The sequence below is a fragment of the Prinia subflava genome, chromosome 13, assembly GCF_021018805.1.
Source record: "Prinia subflava isolate CZ2003 ecotype Zambia chromosome 13, Cam_Psub_1.2, whole genome shotgun sequence".
In the NCBI taxonomy this organism is placed as follows: Eukaryota; Metazoa; Chordata; class Aves; order Passeriformes; family Cisticolidae; genus Prinia; species Prinia subflava.
This window is the reverse complement of record NC_086259.1, coordinates 2,147,842-2,173,792: the sequence shown is the minus strand read 5'-3', so window position 1 is coordinate 2,173,792 and position 25,951 is coordinate 2,147,842. Positions and strand designations below refer to the sequence as shown.

Genomic DNA, 25,951 nt, shown 5'->3' with positions numbered 1-25,951 from the left:
GACAGCAGAGCCAATTCATATCACTGCAAATAGCAGTTTGGAGACTCATTTAATGAGCTGGGCTCCAAAATTGTTAGTGAAGACAGAGCCTACGTTAGGTTGCTGAGCCAAAGCACTGGGAAGAATTTCTCCTCCATTTTCACATTTAGATTTTGTACCTTCCAACTATACCTCCTTCCATATGACCATTCCTGCTGTTAGGAATTGAACAAATTGTCATTTGAAAAATGGAGGGGTTTTAAATTACTTGAAAGCTTAATTAACACTTCAATTTATATCTTTTTTCTAAAGAGCTGAGGAAAGTTAAAGTTGGAAAATTCTACATTAATACAATGTTGGTGACTAGTAGCCAATTAAAGACACTCATACTCCAGCAGTTCTGAAAAGCAGCTTTTCATTTCACACAGCAGCAGTTGTGTGCATTTAGTGGCTTGTTCTGTACTGCCAGACTTCCAAAGAACTGACCAGAACAGCCAAGAGCTGTCCCACGTCCCACGGGAGCAGCCTGTGGAAATACAATAAGAATCCTTCACTTTATGTGACAGGAGGGATCCAGAAGCATTCTCGCACTGCCCAGGCAGGAGCAGCACAACTGCTCCTCCTAAATGCATCACCAGGTGCTTGCTTGTGCAGTTCATTCTGGTCTTTCATGCTGCAAACCAAATGACAACAAGGTTAAGAACAATAAACAAGTAATAACTTGAGGAGCAGCCAGGGAGACAAGAATAGAACTCCCCTTTTTTGCACCCTTGAATCTGTCAGTGACATTTCAATCCAGCTCACACTCCACTCGACTTCCAACTCACAAACACTCTCAACTTCAGTAAAACTAATGCAGTAAGTTGCCAGGATTCTACCCTCTACTGGTGTTTAAAAAAAAGTTGGAAAGTGAAATAAAGCAGTTATTTTATTTTTAATAAAGCCTAAAACCAAAATATGTCAGCCTTAATTTTTGGAAGATGTAATTAGACATTAACTTCTAGTGCTTCAGCTCTTAATGGCAAGTTTTCCACTGCAGCACTGAAATCCTTTCTCTAACACCTTTTATTTACATCTTTACCTCAGTCTTCACTCCTGCCAGCCAAGCAGCAACTAACTCAAAAGGATTTCACTGTGAACTATTACGCCTCCACACAAGCCACTGCATATGACTGTTACTGCCTAAAAGAAATAAAACATTAATTGCCTCGTAGAAGCTGTTTCGCACAGCATTGGCAATTTTAACACAATGATGAGCTGGCCTTTCTTTTTTTCACATTCTCCCTCTATAAAATTCACACTTGCTTTACAGTTCACTCAGTCTGCAAAGTGTAACAGACTAAATCTTGCTGCTCAGCTGCTGTGCCCTGTAAGGCTCACTGCACTCACCCATGAATGGGAGCAGTTTTGGCTCCCTGACACAGAAGTGGATTGTGGTAGAGAGAAGTGGCCAATTGATGCATTCTGAGAACCAACAGTGACAGTTTTGAGAGTTACCAACACAAACGCAGTAGGATTTAAGACACTGATTCTGAACATTACACTTCTGTCCTACACACAAAGTGTAATGTATAAAACTCAGAGCTTTCTTCCTTCTGAAGGCATGAGGTGGGGAAAGTGTGTGTGTGTGGTGGTGCAACTGCTGAGCTCAAGAGCCCAAGAACTGATTGTCCAAGAAAAAAAAAAACATTCACAAAAGTTTTATTAAAAAAATTCCCCTTTCACCTCAAACAAGTGAAGCTCAAGTTCTGTACTACTAGGTTATGCTTAGAAAAATGGAAAGAGTACAGTAATTTTTGAAGGCTATACATTGTAAAATCCCATAAATCAGCATAATCTTGGACTGTGCAAGCAAATATAGCAAGTATTTCAGATGTTATTTATTTGGTCCATCAGATGTATAGTAGTAGTATCTGAGTTTACAAAACATCAAATATAAATAACCTGAAACTGTAACAATACACAAAAATTTGCTTCTTACATTGACATACCAGGCAGTACGAGCTGAAAAACTGGAGTAAATTAACAGTTTTACAGTAATGTACAGAGTGCCAGCTGATGTTTAAGAACACTGTTAGAACATGGCACTAATTCGCTTTGTTGGATTTTCTTCTTTACTTGTTCAGGGTGTGAAAAATGTTTAGGACTAGGCTAAAAATGGTATTCTTTAAGCATCTGTGATTCTGTGAATGCTGGAGGTGAAGCAGTCACGCTTGCAACATGGCCTCAGAAAAGGATAAGCAAATGTGCAGGCAGGCCACTGCTGGGAAACTTCAAATGTAATCATTGAAAAATAAAAAATGTAGTTGCTTAAAATGTGGACATCGGATGATGGCCCTTTCACTAAACAAAAGTAAGGGGTTTTTTGTCCATTGGATGATACCTAAAAGGTATTTACACAAAAAGTACCATGCTGTTTTCATGACTGTTTAGGTAAATACTTATCTGTAGGTATTCATAGACTATGTTTTTACTACATTTAATATATGGAATACAGAAAAAACTTCTGAAAGAGTCTATTGATACGAGAGCTTTATCATCAAGAGAAACAGACACAAATTATTTAAGCCAGAAATTTGGTATCCACTTTGAACCAAGGCCTTAGAGTTAGTCTAGTTCTGGACATTTTTCACATCCCACCACGGTTTGCTGTTACAGTATGACATTATGTGAATCGCTTTGTCTCGGGGCCTGTGGGGCTCCCCAAACGCTCTTGCTCTTCGCTCAGCACACGCTCTTCGCCCCGACGCACTCGCACCCTTTCTCCTCGAGTTTCCTCTTGTGGCTCCTGTTCTCCTCATCCCCAGGGCCGCTGGAAGCGCCCTCATCCTCCGACTCCACGATCATGAGGTCGTCCTGCTCCTGCTCCGCGCGCGATCTCTTGGCGCCCACGCACTCACAGCCCTTCTCCAGCTTCCTCTTGCGGCTCTTGTTCTCCGCGTCGTCAGCGCTGCTGGAAGCGCCTTCGTCCTCAGAGTCAACAATCACCACGTCATCCTGCTCTGGAGCTGCAAAACACGGTCTGGGGTTCAAATGGATCCTGCAAGCGCTGTCTACTCTCTAGCCAGTTTGCAGACATAAAAATTGGAGCATTCTTTATCTGCATTCTTTGCCATGCAACTGCAAGAGTATCTTAAATGGTCCTGAAATTACTATGAAATATGGTTTTCACACTGGTATTCCTTCTTCACTACAGGTGGAAAATACTCCAATAACCCAAAAATATGGGAAATGCTAGTTAGCTGGACTTTTTTTTGCATGTACGAAGCAGAAGAATTGCTGCTGTCTGCAGCAGTTATTGGGAAGTTTTGCACACACCAAGCTGCAGAGAGCAACCTCCCCTTTCCCACTGCACTGAGCACAACTCCCAGGAGAGGCCACATTCCAGGGAGACAGAAGCCCCAAAGAGAGGGAGAAGTGGAAGGGTGAGCAGGCTTACAAAGCTAAAGGATAACAAGGGATAGGATGAAGAAAACCAAATGTGAACTTTCAAGACATCTAGTGGATTTTGTTTGGTTTTAAACACAAATTCACTGTAAAAACTTATTAATTATAGTAAATCATGCCATTTTTAATACAATTTGGAGGAAATTTTAGCAATACTCTTAGAATTTAGTTTTCCCTCAAACAGGAGGGAACTGACTGCATACTTCATGCCTTAAATCTGTGCCCATATGTTACAGGTAAAGAACACAATTTCAAAGTGTATGTACTATAAACTTTTGTGCTCCTTGTAAAAATTGTAAATGTGCATTTTTCTATTTAGTATTAGTTATATACAAAAGCAACTTAAATGCTTTTTACATTGTATTGGTGAAGTGAAATTACAAAAATGAAGACAACTTTAATGGGACTGCACTAGTGAAAGTATGTTTCGTTTAATACTGATTACTGTTGATTACCTGTTGATGTTGAGGGTTGTGCTCCATCATCACTACCATTGCTAATGTTCTTGGATGTTGGTTCTGATGGTTTAGGGCCAATTCTTTCAGGGGCATCACCAACAACTTCAAATTCTACATCTTTTTCTAGGTCTTCACTGCAGAAAAATACACATGCTTTTAAACAGCCAGAAAATAAAACCCTGTCTTTTACACAAAAAACCCAATTCAAGTATTAGAGCACCCTGCAACTGTGACAAAATGGGAAAACATACTGAAAAAGAGGAAAATCTGCTCAGTCTCTTTTATAATTTAGGCTTTGTCAATTCCTAAACACTATTCCACACAGTGCTACGAACTCCAAATGCTTGGGAATCAGAAAAACCATTGCCTGAGCTTACCTTTCCTCCTTAACAGCACGGCCCTACTCCCACTGAACATGCAGTGTGAGTTTCTGTGTATGCCTGTTACTTACCCTGGGTTAAATACAAACCTCAGCTAGTTCAGAGGGACTTCTGAACAGAGGTGGTCAAGCAGAGGATCTATTACCCTAGCAGGCTGGGGTTTTATTGCCTTTCTAAATTTTAGGGGTTTTTTTAATGCCAGTTTCTTGCTTGTTGGTTGCCCCAAAAGTTAATCTGTTTTTGCAATGTATTATTATGTGGTGTAACAATAAATTACTGAAATAAACCTGTTTCAGTTAACTGTTGTAAAAACCAAAATCACAACAAAACATGACTACAACAGAAAAGACACAAAACCAAACAAAAATCCTTAAACTATAATTCCATAAAAATAACCATTCCTCTTTTGCCTCTATATTTCCTTTCAGCAACTTAATCTATGAACTTTGTTCATGTATTTAAATTGTGAGTGAAAAATTCTCTGTGGAACTGTTCTATGTGTATACACAAAAGATCCTTATTTCAGAATTCTTACCTATGAAGCACATTGATTAACAGAGTATAGTCCTGGAGGAAATCATCTGCTTGTAGTCGAGTGCCATTTCGAATTCCAAAGTCTGATAATTTCCTGTGGTTATTTGCTACAAAAACAGTAAAAAACCTGTAGTATATATAGTGTAAATATTTCTATTTATAGAAAGATCACCTGAATAAATATGGAGTACTCCAGAACTTTTTTGTAGGAACATAAGATTAACATGTATTAGCTATATTTAAAATAAAAGCTGACATTTAAGCCTATTAGGAGTTAAAGCTACTTATGTTTGATTTATTTACTGCTCATGCCATCACGCTCAAGCACTTCACAACTCCTGCATTTGGGAACATTTTGCAGATGGTTTCTGGCACGATAAACACAGCACCATCCACGAGCCAGCAGATGCAGGGGGCTTGCAGGCAGTACCTGTTCTGGAAGGAATCCTGGTGCCAGCTGAGCAGTGCTTTGTGCAGCAAAGCTGAGCTGCACATGCAGCTTGCACACAACAGCCCTGGCTGCCCTCGAGCCACTTTAAACACTTGCAAACCCAGTCACCCTCAAATACTGGTCCACAGGGTGAGCACTGCAACATCTGCTATGCACCTACTCTGCAGAGTCTCTTCCAAGGGTTTATGCACTCTTATCCCAAACCTCCAGGAGCATACACACCTTCTGTTTCACCTTCTTCTGAAGAGATCAGGATAGTTCCCTTTCCATCATCTATTTGTACGTCTGGTGCTACCATAGCAAATTTTTCTTTCAGTATCTGAAAATACAGATATATTAAAATATACTCAATCTCTGATTTAAAAAGATTTATTAAAAAAAGATCCTTGAATTATGTTGATTTTATTATTCTGACTCATTTTCAGGCATCTACTGAAAGCCTATACTTTTTTGTTCACTTCCACAAACAAAATTATTATATTTTTGAGGTCTGATACTTTTAGGTTCATATATGCTAGAAAGTTTCTTAGAATACTTCACAAAATGACAGAATTACAAATCAGTTGTGACCAACAACAATGTAGCTACTGAACTTTCAACTGAAATGCAAATTTTGTTTTTTGCTCTCAGATATGAATAGGCTTTAAACCCACCAAAATTTACAAAATGCAAACATTCTTCCACAAGACATACAACACACATGGGCAAGAAGCATATTGGCTAATCAGCTCTTCTTGTAGCTGAGAGAAATGTAGAGTAAATATAAACAGGAGATGCTCCGTCAAAATCTACTGAGCAAATAGCTTATTTTAATAATTTGCAGTATTAGATTCGAAATGAAAGCTGGAACTGTAGCTCAAGATTTACCTTATCCTGGAGTGTCAAGACAGTAACTTTGTGTGTGTTAAGTTTCACAGTCACTTCTGGCTTACTTGCACACACATAGCAATTGGGATTTGGTGGATCCAAAGCACAAGGAACCAATAGCTTCTTCCTGGGATTTGGCTGCTTGTTCAGAAAAATCTTTAGGATGGACAAGAAGAAATCAGGTTATTCTGTAGTTACCAGCACATCTAAAGCCTGTTTTCCTGCAGATTTCTTGTGGTCTCACAGGCTGTCCTGTTCCCTAATCCTCTCTGCTGTGTCTGCTCAGCAGGAGTCTCACACGACCAGTCCACCCCGTGCTGACTGAGCAGCTCCTGCCAACAGCTCTAACCCCAAACAACCACACTGCAGTGAGGGCAGCCTGCTTCTCTCTCCTGTCCAGCAGCTAGTTCTTATTAGGTGATAGGAATTTATGGATCCTTAAGATCTGCACATCGCTTTCCATTGTGACTGAAAGTTCCCAGCATATTCAGAATCTACTGAAGCGACAAGTGAGAGACAGTAAAACTACACAATAGTGAAAAAATGCTAGATGTAACTTCTAAACAAACAATAAATAGCAAGAAAGCAAAAGCATTTTATTTGCACTTACCGTTCTACACTGATCTATTTTCCCCGATAAAATCTTCAAACCCTCCAGCACTATCAGCCCAGCTATCACTGCATTGGTAGTAGCTATAGCTGGGATAATATTTCCTGCCATTGCTGCAAAACGAACAAGAGTATGCAGATTTTTAACAGCAAAAGAAAACAAGATTGTAATTGAAATAAAACAATGCTACATTTTATCCTTACACTTGATATCAAATCTGCTCTTCATATTCATTCCAAAAACATGCATCCTGAGGTTTGCAGCAGAAGTGACAAAATCCATGGCAGAAGGATCATCCTAAAAAAAAGTTAATACAAAAAGCATTGAAAAATCTGATTACTCATTCAAAAGAGTTTGCAACACATGGTTTCTAAAAACTTCGAAACCAGAATTTAAAAAGAAAATATTCTGTACAAAATTCCATTTCCAAGTCAATATACTTCCTCTTTCGGATGGTGTACTCAGAGCAGTAGTACTTTAAATACTAACTACAGTTTCTGAACATGTATTTTAGTAGAAAATTGGTGTATTTGTATTAATAAAATGCCTTGTAGATTACAAAAATGTTTAAATCCTAAGTCTTACAATGTTTCAAACATTTGCAACATTGAATTTTAACTCTGAATCAGTTTCAAACACTGGGTATTTCACAGAGAACTATTTGTATTATTGGTCATAGTAATCTTTTATTATTTTCCTCCCTCCCTCATATTTACAGGCTACTTTTTTCTTATGCCAAATGATAACTGACTGGAAGTGATTCTGCATGTGATGATAAAAGAGAAAAACTCTTGTCTTCTTCAACAGAACTTGTATTGCACACCCATCACCAGCTGATTGTTCATGACCCCAGCTACTGACACCTGGCTAACAGCATGTTTTGGAGACATAAGAAGGGAAAAATGAAGTTGCATTATTAAAATATTTTCAAAAATCAAAATACAACAAATACTTGTGAGTTTGTGTTTTTATGAACTGGAGAATTTGGTGAATTAAGTTATTTCACACCACAGCAGTTAATCCTTACCCTCAGTGAGTTACACAATACAGTGTTTAAAGAATATATTTGTTTACATAGGGGAAGTGTATCCATAAGGTGCCAGATAGTTTTGTTCTAACCAGTGTCATTTTGGAAGGAACCTGAATGAGCCCAGCTGATATTGGTATTACACATGCAGAGTTTATCTACAGCACTAACCTTATCCCATATAAGTGCTTCTCCATCAGCCTTCTCAGCCAGGTGAAGACTCAGGGTTTTAACACTCTTTGAAAACAGGTCTGCATAGCTCCTGACATTGAGAACCTGCTGATCTTTCAACAATGCAGAGCTCTCATTCTGCTGGTCAGATATGTTTTCCTCTTTGGGGAAAAAAAAAAAAAAGATCAGGAATATTTATAAGTTCAACAGAAGTTCTCTCAAATAACTTTGTCATTTCAGCAAAATTCAGTATTTTCTAAACTGAAGAGCAATATCCTTAACCTACAGTAGCCCAAACATTTTACAACAAATCTGCATTTAAAACTGCAACTATAGCTATGATATCAGTCACCTAAACATGCACAAATTACAGCAAATATAAATTTTCAACCAAACAACTTTCAGAGATAAATCTCATGAGATAAGTGCTTATGGTAAGGTGTCCTAGAATAAGCTGACATAATTGTGTTAAATGTGTATTTTCTACAGCCAATACTGAGCACCAAAAACAAAACCTGCAAAACAGTCTTAGGAAAAGTGTTGTCTATATAGAGAAAAAATTGAAATCTTCAGGAAGTATATCATAATCAGAACTCAACTGTGGTAATAAAAAAGTACATATCACAGAGATGCATAAATAACAGCAGGTATGATTTACAAATGTACAGGAGGAGGAGGGACAGTTACCTTGCTTTTGTACCTCAGCCCAGTCCAGAGGCACTGGAGGCTTTCTTTTCCTCCACAGCTTATCCATTGTCAGCAGATATCTAATGTCATCTTTGAAAAGCTAGGAAACATGAAAAAAAAAATCAAATGAAAGGAGGGAAAAAATCAGCATTACGTGATGAGGTTTTGATTTTTTTCCTTGAAAGTATTTTTAACAACATAGAAAGACTCTAAGAACTTATTCCCCACTCTTTAACATTCATTGCATAGAGCAGACACAGCTCTGATTAATCTGGGGAGGAGTAAAGTGAAAAATCAAGAAACAGTAGTTCAGTGTTTTCACATGCCTACTGAAGCCATTCCTACAGCTCATTGTATGCCCTCTCTGAGACACGTGAATGAACGTGTCAATGAATTTCCAAAGAAAAGTTGTTGCTACCTATGAACATTACATTCAAGCTCATTTCCTCTATTTATCCACTTTCAGTAACTATTTAGAACAAACCTCCTAAATCTGTTTTTTCTTATGCCAGAGCCTAATAATGCACAGACAACTGATAGCTTTTAGGTCCTCAGATTGGTTCTGATTATGCCCAGTGCAATTCTAGAGATCAAGCAGACCCTTTCCCATTAAAAGTAATAGCAATGGAGTTTTGTCTGCAGAGTGGCCAGGCTGCTGCAGCCCTCTGCAGATGCAGATGGAATCCTGAGAAACAAGCAAATGTTGCCAGAGACCAACATAACAGCAGAACAGCACAACTGTGTTGTGTCACAACACAATCACATAATTGCTGGCTAGCATTAAATGTCCAAGCTGGGCTTTGACTTAACTTTACAGCACCTCATACATTTCAAATAAAGACATTTATTTGGGGTAAAGAACATACCTTAGTAAAAAGTTTAACTGGATCATAGCCAGTGGATTTAGCCCACTCCTTAGTTGAAACACGTTTAATCTCACCATCTTCATTGGATGCTAGTGCTCTGGCTTCTGCTTCTGCTGGCTCCCCTATTAATAAAGTGATAACCAATATTTTAAATTAAAAAAATAAAAAGAATCCCATACAAATATTACCCCCAGAGCCAATTACCAAAATTATGCAGGGAGCATAAAATGACTTTATTGCACCCAACAAAAGCTAAATTAGGCACAGTATGCCTGTTTCTCTTTGCCTCTGCAACTCACTGATTTAACTTGATATCACCCAACTCCTTCATTGGCAGAAACAACGAACAGTTGTTTCCCACTAGTTTTCTCTACATAATGTTGCTACTTCAGAAATGTCTTACCACCCCCTTTTAGTATTCTCTTTTCTGGCTAGAGAGTCCTAGTTTGGCTGGGATCTCAAAACAAACAAAGAAAAAAGAGTTTCCTATCTCTGGTTATTTTTATACAAAAAAAATCCCTATAAAGATGTTAATAATTTTCTTTCTTTCCCAGTCACATCCAACAATTGCTGTAATGATTTCTAATAATCAGATTGATGTTTTCATAGATCTATTAACGTCTTGACTGAATGAGAAAAATCAACTCAGAGACCATCACTTTATGTGTAAATTTGTGAATGATTCCCCCCTTTCACCAATGCACCATTTCATATTTATCTGCCTCACGTATCATTGCACAGTCATTCTGTATTGTGAAGTTTTCTACTACTTTTTGCAGGTAGCCCTCATCTTTTTTATTCTGACTGACTTTGCCTAATCTTCTGTGCTGAACAGCACACATCTCCCATCTGAGATTCCTCTAATCACCATTTATCTCTATCATTCAACTAGTTTATCCACTTCAGGACCTTCAGCCTTTGTTGTCCCCTTGGCTGCTTATGTCCCTCAGGTTCCCCTCAAGAGTTTTTGGCTCTAACCCCTGCACATTCAGAACAGCTTAAACCAGACACACTCTGCACAGGCTGCTGATTCCTTCCATGGACCCAGCCGTGCTGGGCACAATTTTCCCTTATAAATGTTGCATTGAGTCTGCCCCAGATGTCCTGGTTTGGGCTGGGACAGAGTTAATTTTCTTTCTAGTAAGTGGTCTGGTGCTGTGTTTCGGATTCTGCATGAGAATAACGTTGTTACACGCTGATGTTTTAGCTGCTGCCAAGAGGTTACTCCAAGTCAAGGAGGTTTCAGTTTCCCGTGCTCTGCCAGCAAGCAGGGCCACAAGGAGCTGGGAGGGAGCAGAGCCACGACAGCTGACCTGAGCTGGCCACAGGGATATTCCAGACCTCAGAACGTCCTGCTCAGCACAAACTGGGGGAGCTGCCTGGGAGGGGCTGATCTCTGCCCGAGGACTGGCTGAGCATCCACTGGCCAGCAGGCAGTCAGCAACTGCGTCACTTGTTTGAGTTTTATTGCCCCTCTCTTTATTCCAATGATTATCAGTAGTGTTACACATCTGTTTCCATTATGAGCTGTTCTTCTCCCAGCTGTGAGGGTCACTCTGTGCAGGTCTCCCTGCTCTGGGCGGGGCAGTGAGCAAGGGCTGGGGTCAGACGTGGGCGCTGCCAGCTCAGAGTGAGCCCAGCACCCTGAGGTGGGCACTCTGCCCCTGCAGACCCCGGCTCCAGTGCAGCACTCCTCCCTCTGCCCTGCTCCCTTACTGAAACAGTGGCATTGCATCTGCTACCTGTCAACTACTTCAGCAGCTACTGTTTTAAGTGACTTTATATTGCCACTCTTTTAAGACTCACCTATTTCATTCTGCACTTCCTGTAGGAACAACCTGTCCAGTGATCATTATCTGATGTTCAAAGAATTTGAAGAGTCGGAGGATCCTCTAAGCTCCCCCTCCCAAGTCCATTCATCTATCAAAGGATCCAAAAGAAGCAACCAACAATGATGCTTATTCACCTCATAGTAACTATGATTACTGTCCTTACAGAAAAATGCTGAATAGCTATAAAAATATCACTCAAAATGTGCGTATTTCCTATGTAGATTAATGCTGAAGTGTTGCAGGCTAGAAGAGCTCAAACACAATTCCTGAAGTTCCCTGCAAACCCTCAGCTAGGAGTGGGAAATGCAGAGTGACTACAAGTATCACTCAGTACTCTGTTCAAAATACAAGCCTCCCAGAGGCCAGAAACAGAATCTTTAAAGAAAACTGACCTGAACTCTCTAACCTTAAGAAATGTACAGAAAGGAGTCACAATCTCTGAAACAGAATGTTTCAGTAACAGGGTAAGCCACGAGCTTATATCACACTCACAGGCAGCTTCAGGGTCAGCTCTGTCAGGTGAGACTTCTTGATCAGCATCTTCTTCTCCAAACAACTGGCTATAGAACAATTAAGAACAACAACAAGACTAGAATTTCAGCATACCTGGTTAAAGACTCAAATATTTGCTAATGGCTATATATTTTTTCATTTTAGGATTCTTGCTTTCAGACAGATTGCCATTTCTTACACTGCTTTTTAAACAGCTGGCATTCGTCACATGAGGATTTTACACAGACAACACAAAATGCCCAATACAAAAATGAAATTAGCATAACAGTTTCTGTATAACTCACTCAGTAGCTCACCCAATATACAGCCTAATATTTATACTGCAGTACTAAATGCATTTTTAGAACCTCTGGGATATCCAAGATTCCAACAAACTTCACACTTGTTAAAACATGCATTAAACTGAAAAATGTGCTCACTTCATACAAAAATGAAGGATAAAGCAACCTCAACATACACTGCTGTGCCAAATTACTCTGCCAGATTTTTTGTGCTATTAGAGCAAGGCCTAAATACTAATCAACCTTCCATCTTTATAACCACTCCAGAACCCAGGTCGAGGAACTAGAGGTTTTCACCATAATCCATCTAAAACAATTTCAAATGAATTTAAAATCCATTACAATAAGTTAAAAAAAGGTGTCAATTTGATTTCTTTCTCTGTAGGTTTAGAAACCAGAAGAATGAACCATAGTAACTATTTTTTTTAAAGTCACTTACTTGAACAAATACTTGGCCCACACGATGCAATGGATAGGCTCTGAGGGCGTATTTCGGATTGTGCAGCCTGGGAAAGTTTTCTGAGTTGGTTTAGGCTGACATTCATAACATTCTGTCACTCCCTGATGAAAAATAAAGCATTTACTTGTCACTCTGAGAAGGCTACTGATAGTTTGGGCTATTAAGAGATGAACTGTAACTCTATCTCCAAACACCCACTCCCTGTTGTCTAAAATAGCCAATGACAAGAGTGACACCCCACCTAACCTTTTTGATAACAGTTACTTGTCCAAGGTAGCCTGCAGTTCCACTCTCTATAAGAGGAATATCAGCAGCCAGACACATCCTGTTCACATGGTTACGAGCAGCTGCAAATCAAGAGGGTTTTAAAGAAAAAATTAAATAGTTAAGAAAAAAGAAGTTTTATTTCTCCAAATTCAAACTGGCATCCTATGCACTTCTCTTTAATATACCTTGTTTCTCTATAGAGCACTACACCGTTTCCACAAAGCCCAGTTTCCCATTATCACAAGATGTATGGACATTAATAAACACAGCAAACCCAACTGACTAAAGCTACCCTGTACCCACAGCGCCCAGCAGTCCCCACGAAGCAGCAATTAGCAGTGCACATTTCCTTTCAGAACACCTGCAGAAGCACTAACCACCCCTTCAAGCTTCTAGCAAAGCACACGAGCCTTAGTCCAGCTGCAGGTGAGTTAGGAGGACACTTGTTACTCAAATGACACTGCAGCAAGGAACAGGCAACATCTGCAATATAAAATCATAGTGAAAACGTCACCTCTGTTATCCAGAGCATTCATAACCAACGTAAACTGGCGGAAGAACTCTACGTTATAGTCAGGGCTACAGAAAACAAAAACAACATTTCAAATGGCACATCCAAGTTGTTGGTTATTACTGCACAACAGAAACTCTACACATGCAACCAATGTTCGTGTGATAAATTACACATATTATAAATTTAGAAATACAGCTACCCTTTAACTGCCCCATTTGTCTTCTGCCCACTTTAAAGCTGGGTGAAAGCATGAATTTTATGCTGCTGGAAGGTAGCTACTGCAATTAGTACTAATTTGACCAATGAAACAGGCAGACAAGGGAAAGTGATTAAACTACTCTGACCTAATGAGTAAATTGGCTGAGCTGTGGTAACTGACCTTAAAAACCATCAGCTGTGGCTAAAACATGCACACTGTAATTACCACAGCTCATCAGACTGTGCATAATTCATTGTGCTGTGATAGCTCCATTGGTTTGACTGTGTGGCCATTCCCTGAGGAGCCAACACAAGCCACCTCAAATCCTGACACTTCAGTTCTCTTTACATTGCACTTTTCTGACTTAAAGAAGAAGGTGGAGAAGGAGAGAGAGAAAAGAGGAAACAGGATTAACAGTTTCAGGAGAAGGATGCAGTGAATCAGTGTTTCACTGGCTAACAGCAACATCAGAGTTCAAACCTCCATGGTACAGAATATCCATTTTTTAGCAATTGGGGCAAATATAAACTAAAACATGGGGAACAGCTAATGGAACCCTACATAACCTTGTACTCTACTCATTGGTTGCAGATCATAAAGACTAAATTTCAACAGCTTGGGGCATATATAAATGACAGTTACCTACACACACACAAAAAAGGACTTAGTTTTTTTAATCACAGACTCAACAATCACATGTCTTTTAATTTAATTAATGCTCAAGACATCAGAACATCCTTACAGAGTAGAAATTCATATGGCAAATGCTGCTAATAAAATGAAAAACAGACACAAGCAAATGACTACAGCTTACTACCAGAGCTTTAAACCCATGCAAAAGCCACACTCCCACTCAGGTGTGTGGTAGTTCACATTTACAGTTATTTCTCCTCACTGATGAAGCTTTGTAAAATACCTTAAAGCAAACCATTGTAGCATTTAAATAACACAGTACTTGCAAATCAAACATGTAATTAGAGCTTAAAACCAAACATACTTCATGATGCTATCATGGTAAGCTATAATATTAGCTTCTGGACAAAACTGTAACACGCTTTCCTTGGCAACCTAGAAACAAAACAAAAAAAAAGAAAACAAAACAAAGACTTATTATTTCTTCCTTCCTTCTAAAAGACAGACTTGATACCAGCTGTGTATTGAGTAAGTTGACTACCTTAAAAGATTTAAATATTCTAATAATGAAATGCTGTGGACAGCCACAATCAGCCAACCAACACTTACCTCTTCCCAGCAGAAACTAAACTGTGACACGTTTCTAACACTACCCATAAAACAATACTAAGTAATGAGGATTGAGCTTTGACTTTTTCCTCACCTGTGATTTTGATCTTCCAACATGTTTCTTCTGAAACAGAAACTGTCTGTTGAGATTGCTGACATCAATAGTATCCAAATCAATCTATAAACACACAAGAGAGGTATTTCACTTTCACAGGAAGAAAAGGAACAAAACCATTAACACAGTTTGAAGAAAAGACAACTGGCCAAAATGCAGAAACTTTACAGACCCCTTCTCAGACCTTTCAGGTGTTACATCAGCACTACAGCAACTGAAGAGGCACAAGTGGTCACCTATTTATCTTCAGGAATCCACACGTTATCAGTGACTGCTGACAGGAAACCATGACAGAACTGCAGGGCTACATGAGAACAAACTTTCTGCAGAGCCCCTGCTGGAAATGCACCCGACTCGAGACACATGCACACGGCAGTGAGCACAAAGTCAACACCGACTGTCCTGCTCGCACTGGATAAAGACTTTAGTGGCAATTCCTGAGGGGCACAGCACTAACTCAGATGGGAAAATGCAGCAATCCATGGAGACAGGTGCAGCCAGGCTCTGAGCACTGGCTCGGTGCTTCCCCCAGGCCCAGGAAGGGCCGCTCCAAACCAACTTCCATTTCCTAGAGCACGGCTTCAAGCACCTGAATCCATAAATCACCTTACACACAAACTGCAGGGCACAGCTCTTACTGCCTGCCCCAGGACTAGCTGCCTAAGTGCACATTAATGGATTATGAAGTCCACTTACAAAAAATTGAAAATGTTACACAATTGAAATGTTTAAAAACATAAAGCACAGAGCACAAAGGATGCCATGACTGCAATTCCCCTAACAGCTGTTTCTATTTATTAATATATGTACAGAACAGCATCAATTCCAGTATATTTAGCCTCCACAAGAATTAAGAAGATTTAACTAGAATTTTGACATTTATTTCTACCACTACTTGTCATGCAATTAAAGTTTCTTTGATCAACAACTCTTTCTGGAAGTCTTCTCCTGTCCTAAACATTTTTAATGAGAAGATTTTTTCTGAGCATCAGGGATACTTCTCCCAAATTCCTACAGGTAATGCTGACACCCTCACACAGTAACACCTTCAGCTACCCAGAGAGCACTCTCAGACTGATTGTGCAGTGCAAAGGTTACACGTGACCTACTCAGGGTGTTCTCACACACTTCTGACTTCATTAACCAAACCTAAATTATGAAAATAGCACAGCACACACTCACTGAATACCCTCTGCATGAGAGATCCAAACCTGAGAATAATCCACCTCTTGCATGAAGGGAATGTTTTCGACTGGTAGACTAAGTTTTAACATACTAAAAACTGCAATAGCTACAGAGTTTTATTTAGACAGTTAATAAAAGTGCCTGTGGATATACAGCAAACACAAAAGACACAATGTTTTGAAAATATACAACAGAGCTAGGACTGTCAAACATTACTACCACAGTATCACAGTAACTACCCGTGGCCTTGTCTCTTTTCATGAAAATGGTATTTGCATAATTCACATTTCTACCTCTGTTCCTCCCTCAAAAGACACACAGAAAGCTTGCTTAGTCCAAAGCCAGAAAGCCCAAGAATTTCAAGGGAAAACAGTAAAGCGCAAAACTCTGTTAAAACCTTCACTACCCAGAAAGCTTTGAGTATTTCAGCTGGAGAGAATGACAAGTGACATCAGCTCCTGCTGAAAACAAGAACTGCAGCATTAAAGGGGTTCTCCAGAGAGAAAATCTGAGACCATTAGACCTCAACAGAAGCTTCAGTCTAGTTAAAAATTATGAGAATTTAACAGCTCACTTACAAGACAACTACACTGGCAACCTGGAAGAAAGGCACCACTGAACAACATTTACTCATATTCTTAATTCAGACCTGGAACCTTACAAAACATAATTTTGTTCTTCATTCATAGGACAAGGGTATGCCTTTCAACACACTATAATTAAGTCACATATTAGTCAGTTGTCTGGTATTCAAACGACTTTTTTTTTTTAGTATTACTATTCTTTAAAAAATCACAACTTACAAAAAAAAAAAAAATTTCAGGTGTTCAAGTTTGTTAATATTTAATAACCCAGGAAAACTCTCAACAATATCGCAAATGTTGACAAAAGCCATTTATTCTGCTAACAGCAAATTCCCTCTTTGGTTTACAAGTCTTCATTTGCTCTTGTCTTGTACCCACCTGTTCCCTATGTTATCAAACATTATTTCTTGCACAAGACACTGCCAGTGATATTGTCATACGAAGACAGCCCTGATCCAACGTGTGTTTAAGTTAATGGAGCCCCACCAAGTCAGCCTTGAAAGGCAACATCAACCTCCAAACTAGAACAAGTGAAACAATAAGCACACCCCGATGAGATTTATGCCTAATGACCAACTGGAAAATCAGGAGCTTTAAGCTCTTTTATAATGGACTGCAGGAGTTTGTAACTGACACAGCAGAGCAGGGGGGGAAAGGGGAACAGTGCAGAAAATGCTTCCAGTCCTCTGCAGTTATTTATTTCCCTGGTGGAATGTTCAAATTGGATAGGCTTTCAAACCGATGGAAAATCTGGAATTAAACATATTCTACAACTTTAAAAAGCATTCCAGTAGGAAAACCCAAGATGTAAGGATAACAAGGCAAACCAGTAACTGTTTTTTTCTAGAAGCTGATACGGTTTTAGATACGAGATGCTCTGCTCAACAACTCTGACTGCAAACCCAAACTCCTCACAACCTGACACACAAAACTCGCAGATGGGACTCCTGGGCACGTTAATAAAGAGATGTTGAAGAAAACAGAACTATGCCCTAGCTGGATTTAAAACCACATGCTCCTCCTTACTACAATAAGAAACCAATGAAGGTCTGGACATCAGGCAATCATAGTTTCACCACCAGTATTTCTCTCTATCACCTCTTCGTTACTACCCTCTCACAATCTGCCCTTCCTGCACGCATTCACAGATTAATATCTGGAAGCAAAAGTGAAAGCACGAGCCCGCGGGAAGCGCCAGCACTGACGGGTTTACAGCCCGGGGTTTAAAAGCACAGTTCACCTCTCCCGGGGGTTTCTCGCTGCATTCATCACCGGACCATCACCCCCAGCACCGGCAAAAGCGGCCCTCGGCAAAACTAAAGACTTTCAGGATACCGCCGGGCAGCAAGCACGGCACGGGGCGGTCTCCCGGGCGGTTCCAGCGGCGGGCTCGCGGAGACACACGGCCCTGCCAGGCCGGCGGCCGAACCTCGGCGGGGGAAGGAGGAGCTCCCGCGCCCGGCGGGAGCCCGGCCTGCGGGGGGGCGGCGATAGCGCGCAGGCCGCGGCCCCTTTGTGGCGCCCCGGCCCGGCGGTCCCGCGGCGGCTTTGGCGGGCCGGGGCGCTTTGAAACCGCGCACGCAGCGAGGGGCCGGGGCGGCCCCGCCGACACCGCGCCCCCGCCGCGCGGCGCCCGCGGCCCCGCGCTCGGCCTCTCCCCGCCCGCCAGCCGCGGAGCGCCCCAGCTCCCGCCCTGGCATCGACGCGTACCACGTAAATGCTGCTGAAGCCGGTGAGCACCAGGTTCTTGAGCAGCTCGCAGCCGATGCCGCCGGCCCCCACCACCAGGACCCGCGCCTGGGACACGGCCTGGGCCAGCTCGGGGCGCAACGGCCCCGACAGCGCCGCCGCCATGATGGACACGGCGGCGGCTCCGCGCGCCTCCTCGCGGGCCTGCGGGAACAGAGCGCCGCCCGCGCCCGCACAGCGCCCCCTGCCGCCCCGGAGGGCCGCCACTGGGGAAAGCCGCGGCGGGGCGGGGCCGGAGAGCCGCGAGTTCGAGCCCCGCTGCCGCCTGAGAGCCCCGGGGATGCACTACTGGTGCAACAGATCTTTCTTTGTTGTCTTAATTTTTATATATATTTATTGTCAAAATATACATATTTCATATATTCATATATTTAAGATTTTTATCTATTATCTATTTTTATCTATCAAGAAGTATTTGGACAATGCTCCCAGGCACATGGAGGGATTTGTGGGGTGTCCTGAACAGGGCCAGGTGATGATCCTGATGGGTCCCCTCCAAATCAGCATAGTCTATGATATTTTTAATATATTTATATTTATTTCTAATGGGGTTTTTAATTATTTTTTATATTTAGGACTTCACCTAAGTTAACTAATTTGCCTCTGGGAGCTGACATGGTAAGCTACCATTCTTCCTTAAAAACACAGTTTTGCAAGCATTCCATCACATGTATGTCGTTTTCTCTTCTCCCCACCTCCCCTTCTTTTAAACCCACACTTTTAGTGCATTAATTTATGTTGCAGCATTAACCTGTACAGAATGCTTTAAGGACATTCAAATTACTTTTCCTTCAGTCAGTGAAGATACTGTAGTAGAATGCAGATGGTTTTAACTAAACCTGCACCAAGGCAGGTACTGAGCCTGCCCCGGTTCTGCACCTGTGAGAATACAACTCATCCCTGCATCTTCTCCCCACCCAAGCCCACGGCACTGCCACAGCTCATTTTACCACACAAATGGAACCTTTCCTTCATTGCAAAAACACAGAAATATGCAGGAAGGCTGCAGGTGCAGGGACAGCAAGGCCCTTAAGCATCTCCCCACCAAATTTCCAATTTGTGCTCAAATCAAAGCAGAACTGCTTTTTAAAATCAGGCTGACATTAAGTTATCCACTGCTAAGTTTCTAAAAACTGGATTCTGTGTGGCTGATGGACACTAATAATATATGAGAAAGGTTTTCTCCTTTACTTCTTTCCCAAATGCAAAGAGTAACCAGAACTGGGAAACAATCTCTACGCTTCAACTTGCACGTGTAACCGAAGTATGCAAACTGTGCCACCACAGTTTCGAGGCATGCCAATATCTTTCAATCACTTATTCTTGGAAATAAGCACAATGCCATCACACAAATTTAATTTTTCACCACATCTGAGGAAAATTCTATTACGTAAATACACACTTGTAGTAAAAGACACCAAAACACCCCAACAGGCTTTTCATTGATGCAGAGAAATACAATTTATTTAAATAATCTCTGATCTGGGTCTTCTTGTACAAAAACAAATTCTTCAAGAGGAGTTTGATGGTTTGTCGGCCAACAGCTTCTCTCACATGTGTAAACTAGAACAGTTCCAAATTCCACTGACAGATCTAAAAACAAAGCAACACAGGTACATAAGGGTATGCAAAGTGACACAACCAGGGCTATTGCTTATCACTATACTTCAGTCTTTGCACAAATTAATTCAGTCTCCTCTGTAAATAGCGTTTTCAAATGTTAAACATTTTAAAGGCAGCCAAATCAGAATTTTCAAATAGATTTTTAAGTGTCTGCAATCTTATCTCACAGCATTTATTATTTTCCAAGGACTCCTTTAAGAGGCAATAAAGACAAAGACTCCCAAGGCCATGGCATTATCCCTACTCCAGTTATTAGAGTTCACTAGTGAGTGACTCAAGCTGTAATCAGAGAGTCTCCTTAAAACAGAGCTCTCTCTTTGCTCACTGGAATCTGTAATGGAGACAGCAGATTCTCTGAGCATCATCACTGTGGTTAAGCACATGTGGGTAGCTGGAAACAACCCAAACTGCAGTTCACTGCACCTTCCCAAAAAGGAGACTGTTAGAAACACTGATTCAACCAAGTCGAGCACCTGAGTCACTCTGGAGCACGCTGACCAGCGTGGGCATCAGCTGGAACTCAAACACTCTGCTGCTTCCACAGTTACTGCAGGCTGGAATAGCCTGCTCCACGCTGGCTGCAGGACACGTGATGAATAAAGGCTGGCCACCCCAAGAGTATCTGAGAGAAGACAGGGAGGAAAAAACGACCATCTTTTAAATATGGAAATGTGATGGGAAGTCTTACATGTTGGCAACAGTGTTCAGGATTTGCTGAAATCTCTCAACCTGCTTCAAGTAAAAAACATGGTTCTGAGTCAGAAGCTTCAAAGGAATCATGAACCAAAAAATAAAGACTGGGAGGGGGAAATGGTAGGTTAATGCTTCGAAAATCTTAAGGATTAAGAGCTGGATCTAGAGGAGACAAATGCTTTGAATAGACACCTCCAAAATATGCTGTACTGGAATAATTTCATTAAGCTAACTACACTCTCCTGAAAAATGGAATCCTAAACAGCGGCAATACAAGATAAAATGCAGCAAGTAAAAGATTAAACACTAACATGGTCTCAAAACCACAGTAGCTATGGCTCAGAAGTGATGGTTTATTTGTAAGAGCTATCAGAGCTCAGCAGCTCACAGAAAATAATGACCAAGGATGGTTTCCACTGAATGGCAAGCAGGAGATTCTGTGCTCTGCTGAAGGCCAACAGGGACCCTGCAGGCAGGGGAAACAGGAGTCTGAGAGCACACGGGGAGCCCCAGGGAGGGCAAAAGGACAGAGTGCAACCAGGGACAGCCCAGGGAGCACAAGAGCTGCTGTTTTAAAGGAATGGCAAATTCAAAGAGCACAACACTGCAAAGTGACAGATCCAGGGAAAAGATGTCTGAAAATGCTGCTTGCACCCTGCATTAGAAAATCTCCTGTATAATCTTTGACAATTAACAGAAGTTTCTCATGCTTCTCTTCTGTCTAGGCAGCCACTCAGACTTTGAAATCTCCATCAAAAAGAGCCCAGTTAGTTCCACCTGGTACTGGAAAGCTGGTAAACAAAAGCCCTGTCCCTACACTGAGACAGCCTGACCAGACAGGCAGCACTGGACTCCCTGGAACAGTTGGTGTGATCCATGAAAACTTGTATTTTCTGGTACCATGAATGACTTATCATTTACTCTTTGCTATACTCCCATCCAGAATTAACTCCTCTCAGGAAAAGCAGCTACTCTGAGCTTACACCTGCTCCTGTTCTAGGAAAAATAACAGATTTACAAGACCTGAAGACTGCTGGGTGCTGAGGGGAGTTCACAATGAGCTGCAGAACTGGGCTTCTAAAACAAGTAATTCCTTGCAGGACAGACATTAGAAATTGCAAACAGACCACACAATTTCAGAGGAGCAGATAGCCTTGGAAATCTATCACAGCAGCACACCACTGTGTTATACTTGCACCTCAACACTGTCTCTTGGAAACCTCATTTCAGTGAGGCTTCAAATACAGCCAGGGTCTCTTCTCATCAGGTCTTATGTCGAAAGCCTCCCATAGCCAGAGCTATGGCCTCTGATCCTGCTTTGCTTCTCATCCACTTCAACATTGTATAAAGAAAGCTAAACCAGGCCCTGAAGTCTGACCAGAGACATGGCAACAGCCACCATAGCAGGTTTGGGAGTGTTTTTTGTTAGGGAATTGAAACATACACCTATTTTCAATTAAAGAATTTATTTTGATGTACCAACCATCCATATCAATGATTTGTATCTCCCTGGTACAACCACATTATCAACATACCTTAGAATCTGTTCAGGACACATAGATATTCTTTTCATGAATTTATGGAAGGTGTGGTCCCAGCCTTTGACTTCACTCTTCTCATATTTTTCATTACCATCTTCACCTGCAAAACTGTATGAAAACAAGAAACAAACCATCCACTAAGATTTTCAGTATGACATGAATGTTTTAAATAAAGAATAGGTACTATAAAGTCACATTAAATTATATTAAATACACTGAAAAAAGATATATATTTGTCCTGGTTTAGGACAAATTTAGGTGTAAATTCCTAAACAGGGTTCTTCTAGAAAGCAGGTTTAAACAACCCCTTTCCTTATTGGTTTGGGAAATGATTTCCTTTGAGAAAAGGAGAAAAAACTGTTCATTTACCAAACAAAATATTTACAAGCATAAAAAAGGAATTATATTAAACAATAAAACTTCTTGCTGAAGAGATGGAAAATTTAGAAAGTCTTTTTCCTGGGGGATAGCTCAGCTCACTCAGTCTCTTGTCAGCCCTTCTTGCACTGGAAAATGCCATCCTGGGCCCTGGTGGGCTGCAGGTGTGAGCTCCCTGTGTTTTTCTGGGTTTCCAGTTCAGAGCAGGTTTGAACAAATTTAAGAAAAACTACAGTTTGGGGAACTTCTCTGCCTCAGCTAGAAAAAAACCCCAACAAACTAAAAGCAAAGGAGAGCTTTGCTAGAGCTCTCGCTGTCCCTGCTGCAGAGAACACTGTCTGTGTAAAGGAGAAATGGGGGGGGGAGCAAGAGCAGTTTCTGAAAATAAACTCTGCCTCTTCTCTCCCCTTTCACTCTCAGAACCACTCTTAAAGGTGCAGAACTTCGTATCTAGCATAAACAGAACAGACCATTGGGGATCCAAGCCTCATAAAGTCACACTCTTAAAATCATTAAGAGAAAATTCCTGTTAGAAGCTGCAAGTGAACATTTTGCTTCTAGTTCTTTGGTTTCTGGTGACTTACAATTACTAACAGTGTTTCAAACTATCACATGGGACTCAAACCCACCTGCTTTATTCCATCAAAAAACCCCTTCCCCTAATAACTTCTCAAAAATTTTGGTGATTTTTAAATTACAATGTTGTCCTTTTCAATTTTGAACCAAGCATAATTAAAGTTCTACAATTTTATAAAGGTCAACAAAAATCAACAGGCCCACACTGCTGAAAAGTCTTCTATGCAGATTCTGCAGCTGACAGCAGCTTTAGCTATAAACAAATTCAATGCTGCCCACAAGTCAGGCACAAGTGGCCAAAAGTCCTCACTGTGACCACCTAAGTTAAGTCTTTTACTAAGAAAGTATTTTCAATAACTACAGTCCACAATCGTTTTTCAGGCAACCTTTACTAAACCTTCAGGTGTCTTATCATCAAAATCTTTGAAAAATTAAACTCTTAAAAATGCAGACTTAAAAACAGCTCCATAGCACCACCTGGAGCCCGTGAACACTCCAAGTGCTCAGTCACTCAGAAACAGCTGCATCCTTGAGTAACTCCAGATTTGGCAGCACTGGGTGCACTGTCCTGTTCTTCCTGCACAGCACACCAATGCTTCCCAAAGGAGCTTCCAGACAACATAATTCAGCTTTAGTGAGAGTCCCACTTAGATTATCAGTGAGCATACAGGAAACAACACAATTCCTTCACTTTCACCATGAAATCCAGACCTGTTCTCACCTTTCCAACATCATCTGTTCCAAGTCAACGCACTCTCTCTGCTGATACTCCTTCAGTAGCTTATCTGCATGATCTGTATCAAGGAAACCCATGTAGTCTTCCTCATCCACAACATTAATGTAGAAGGGCTGGAACACTGGAGCTGAACCAGCCACTGCCATCTGCATTTCTTCACTGGCTGCAGGATGTGTGTCCTGGGCAGCTGGGCCATGGGCAGGCTCAGACAGGCGGAGCTGCTGGAGCTGGGATGCACACTCCCCCTCGCTGCTCACAGCTTCCTTTAGGCCAAGCAGCTCAAGGGAGGCACATGCAGGAGGCTCTGCTCCATCACAGGCCCCCCAGTCATCTGCATCTTCACACCAATCCTTTGCAGCAAAGTTCGGTTCTTGCTTCTGAGAACCAAAAAACAAGGGAAGAGAACATTGCCAAGGTCCGTGACCCTGATGCACTTCAGCTTCTAACACGTGACAGAACTGAGACCCTAACCTAATGCTCAGTGTTACTGCACCTACTCTCCTCACCGTGGGACTTCCCAACACACCCACGCTTACTTCTCACACCAGCACAGTTATGGCAAAAGCATTGCACACTGGAAAATCAGAGCAAGAATTCATCAGCCCTTGGAGTGGCCCCTGTGCCTCCTGCTGCCAGGCCGTGGCTGTGGCACAGCTCCTGCCAGATGCGGGGGCAGCTCCAGCTAAAGCAGCTACTGCACCCAATAGGAATTCTGCACAGGGCAGAATATAGAGGGAAATAATAACAACACCTCCATCATTTTACCAGAGTAAAAGTCCATTTACCACAGGCCAAGATTTCACATTGCAACTGAATAAAGCTTCCCTGCCCACCTCCACTAGTTTGGTGCCACCCTGCTCTCCCAAACTGCTTTAGCCAACATGCCATTGCTCCTCACAAGGATATTAGTAATAATTGAGTCACATTAATTTAAAAGCTCGTGTTAAATTTAAAGAGATCAATTTAAAATATAAGACAAAACAGCGTAAAGATCCAAACCTAAAGAGTATAGCCCAATCACTTGAAACTGAAAAATAAAGTTTACTCAGCCGAACTATCTAAAGTATTAAGAGTCAGTTTTGGCCATACAGCTGGACTGCAATCTCCATTTTAAAAGCAGCCTGGCATAGATCACAAACACAGTTTAACTGTCTTACAGTAAACAGCATAGTGCAGTGACAAAAATGCTGTGCCCACGACTTCTGCACACAACCACAGAGTGTGACTGGAAAGCATCACAGAATGCAGCCTCTGGAGGAAGGTCACGGTTCTCTACACAAGGAGATGCAGGGGTGCAGCTCGTTCAGCTCGGCTGCGGCTCTGGTTCAGAGCGGCCTCCTGTTGGATTTTACCCTTTTCTGACCCAGGGACGGGCAAGTGAGAGGCGCAGCCGCGCTGCAGCCCGGGCAGGCAGAGCTGTACCTGTCTGACGCCGACATCTCGGCTTTGTTTATCCGGGGCCTGCGAGCACTGGGAGCGCAGCACCTTCCAGCTTCGATGTGCCGGGAAAAAGAAACAGAGGGTGAGGAGGACAACTGTCCGGCGGCAGGAACAACAACAACAACAACGATAATAACAACGCTAAGCGACCCCCCCCGCGCTCACCTGCAGGCCGCTCCCCAGCAGCGCGGCGCGGCGCAGGCGAACACGTGGAGCGCGCGGTGCGCGGGGCCGCGCTCCAGCGGGCAGTACAGCTGCACCAGCAGCAGCAGCGCCCGCCCGCACCGCGCGCACCGCGGCGGGCCCGCCCGCACCGCCGGCACCCAGTCCTGCAACACCGACAGCACCGCTCAGGCCCGGTCGGGCCCCCCAACCCCGCCCGTCCCACCCCGACCCGGCCCGGCCGTACCGCGGTGCCGCCCAGCTTGTTGGTGGCCCATGCGGGGAGCGGCCCGGCCGGGCCCGTTCCCGTCATGGCGGCGTCGCGCAGCCCCAGCAGCACGGGCGGCCCGCCCGCCATGGCCCCGCTGCTGTGCGCGTGCCCGA

At 42.1% G+C, this 25,951-nt stretch overlaps 2 protein-coding genes across 4 annotated transcripts in view; both read right to left on the bottom strand.

Moving 5' to 3' along the window:
* Positions 1 to 1,646: 1,646 nt before the first annotated feature.
* UBA2 (ubiquitin like modifier activating enzyme 2) lies at positions 1,647 to 18,565 on the bottom strand. Its single transcript, XM_063411020.1, has 17 exons — positions 18,380 to 18,565; positions 14,880 to 14,963; positions 14,541 to 14,611; positions 13,345 to 13,409; positions 12,810 to 12,910; positions 12,543 to 12,664; positions 11,802 to 11,869; positions 9,478 to 9,599; positions 8,612 to 8,711; positions 7,925 to 8,085; positions 6,930 to 7,023; positions 6,727 to 6,839; positions 6,117 to 6,272; positions 5,472 to 5,568; positions 4,800 to 4,905; positions 3,882 to 4,018; positions 1,647 to 2,987 (listed from the first exon to the last, which is right to left on the bottom strand). Exons 1-17 carry the CDS (start codon positions 18,521 to 18,523, stop codon positions 2,704 to 2,706), a joined length of 2,025 nt encoding a protein of 674 aa, XP_063267090.1. The 5' UTR covers positions 18,524 to 18,565; the 3' UTR covers positions 1,647 to 2,703.
* Positions 18,566 to 19,849: 1,284 nt separating this feature from the next.
* PDCD2L (programmed cell death 2 like) overlaps positions 19,850 to 25,951 on the bottom strand; it is a 48,313-nt gene continuing 42,211 nt past the window's right edge. For 2 of the 3 annotated variants that reach the window (XM_063410744.1, XM_063410742.1), the window contains exons 2-7: positions 25,571 to 25,734; positions 25,388 to 25,457; positions 23,951 to 24,342; positions 22,270 to 22,383; positions 20,515 to 20,663; positions 19,850 to 20,011 (exon numbers count right to left, since the gene is read on the bottom strand). In XM_063410744.1, the coding sequence (XP_063266814.1) occupies positions 19,881 to 20,011; positions 20,515 to 20,663; positions 22,270 to 22,383; positions 23,951 to 24,342; positions 25,388 to 25,457; positions 25,571 to 25,734 (1,020 nt within the window). In that variant the 3' untranslated portion in view covers positions 19,850 to 19,880. Of the gene's footprint in view, positions 20,012 to 20,514; positions 20,664 to 22,269; positions 22,384 to 23,950; positions 24,343 to 25,387; positions 25,458 to 25,570; positions 25,735 to 25,814; position 25,951 lie in introns of those variants that run through there. The other variant, XM_063410743.1, reaches the window with a different exon arrangement.

Bases quoted from the DNA above. Each gene is read 5' to 3' on its own strand.
- UBA2 (XM_063411020.1), bottom strand. From the start codon at position 18,523: ATGGCGGCGGCGCTGTCGGGGCCGTTGCGCCCCGAGCTGGCCCAGGCC. The intron at 12,911-13,344 runs GTGACGTTTTCA...CTTGATTTGCAG, and splicing joins GAATGCTCTGGATAACAGAG to CTGCTCGTAACCATGTGAAC. The intron at 6,840-6,929 runs GTAAGGATAAAA...TTCGTTTTGCAG, and splicing joins GAGCAGATTTGATATCAAGT to CAATGGCAGGAAATATTATC.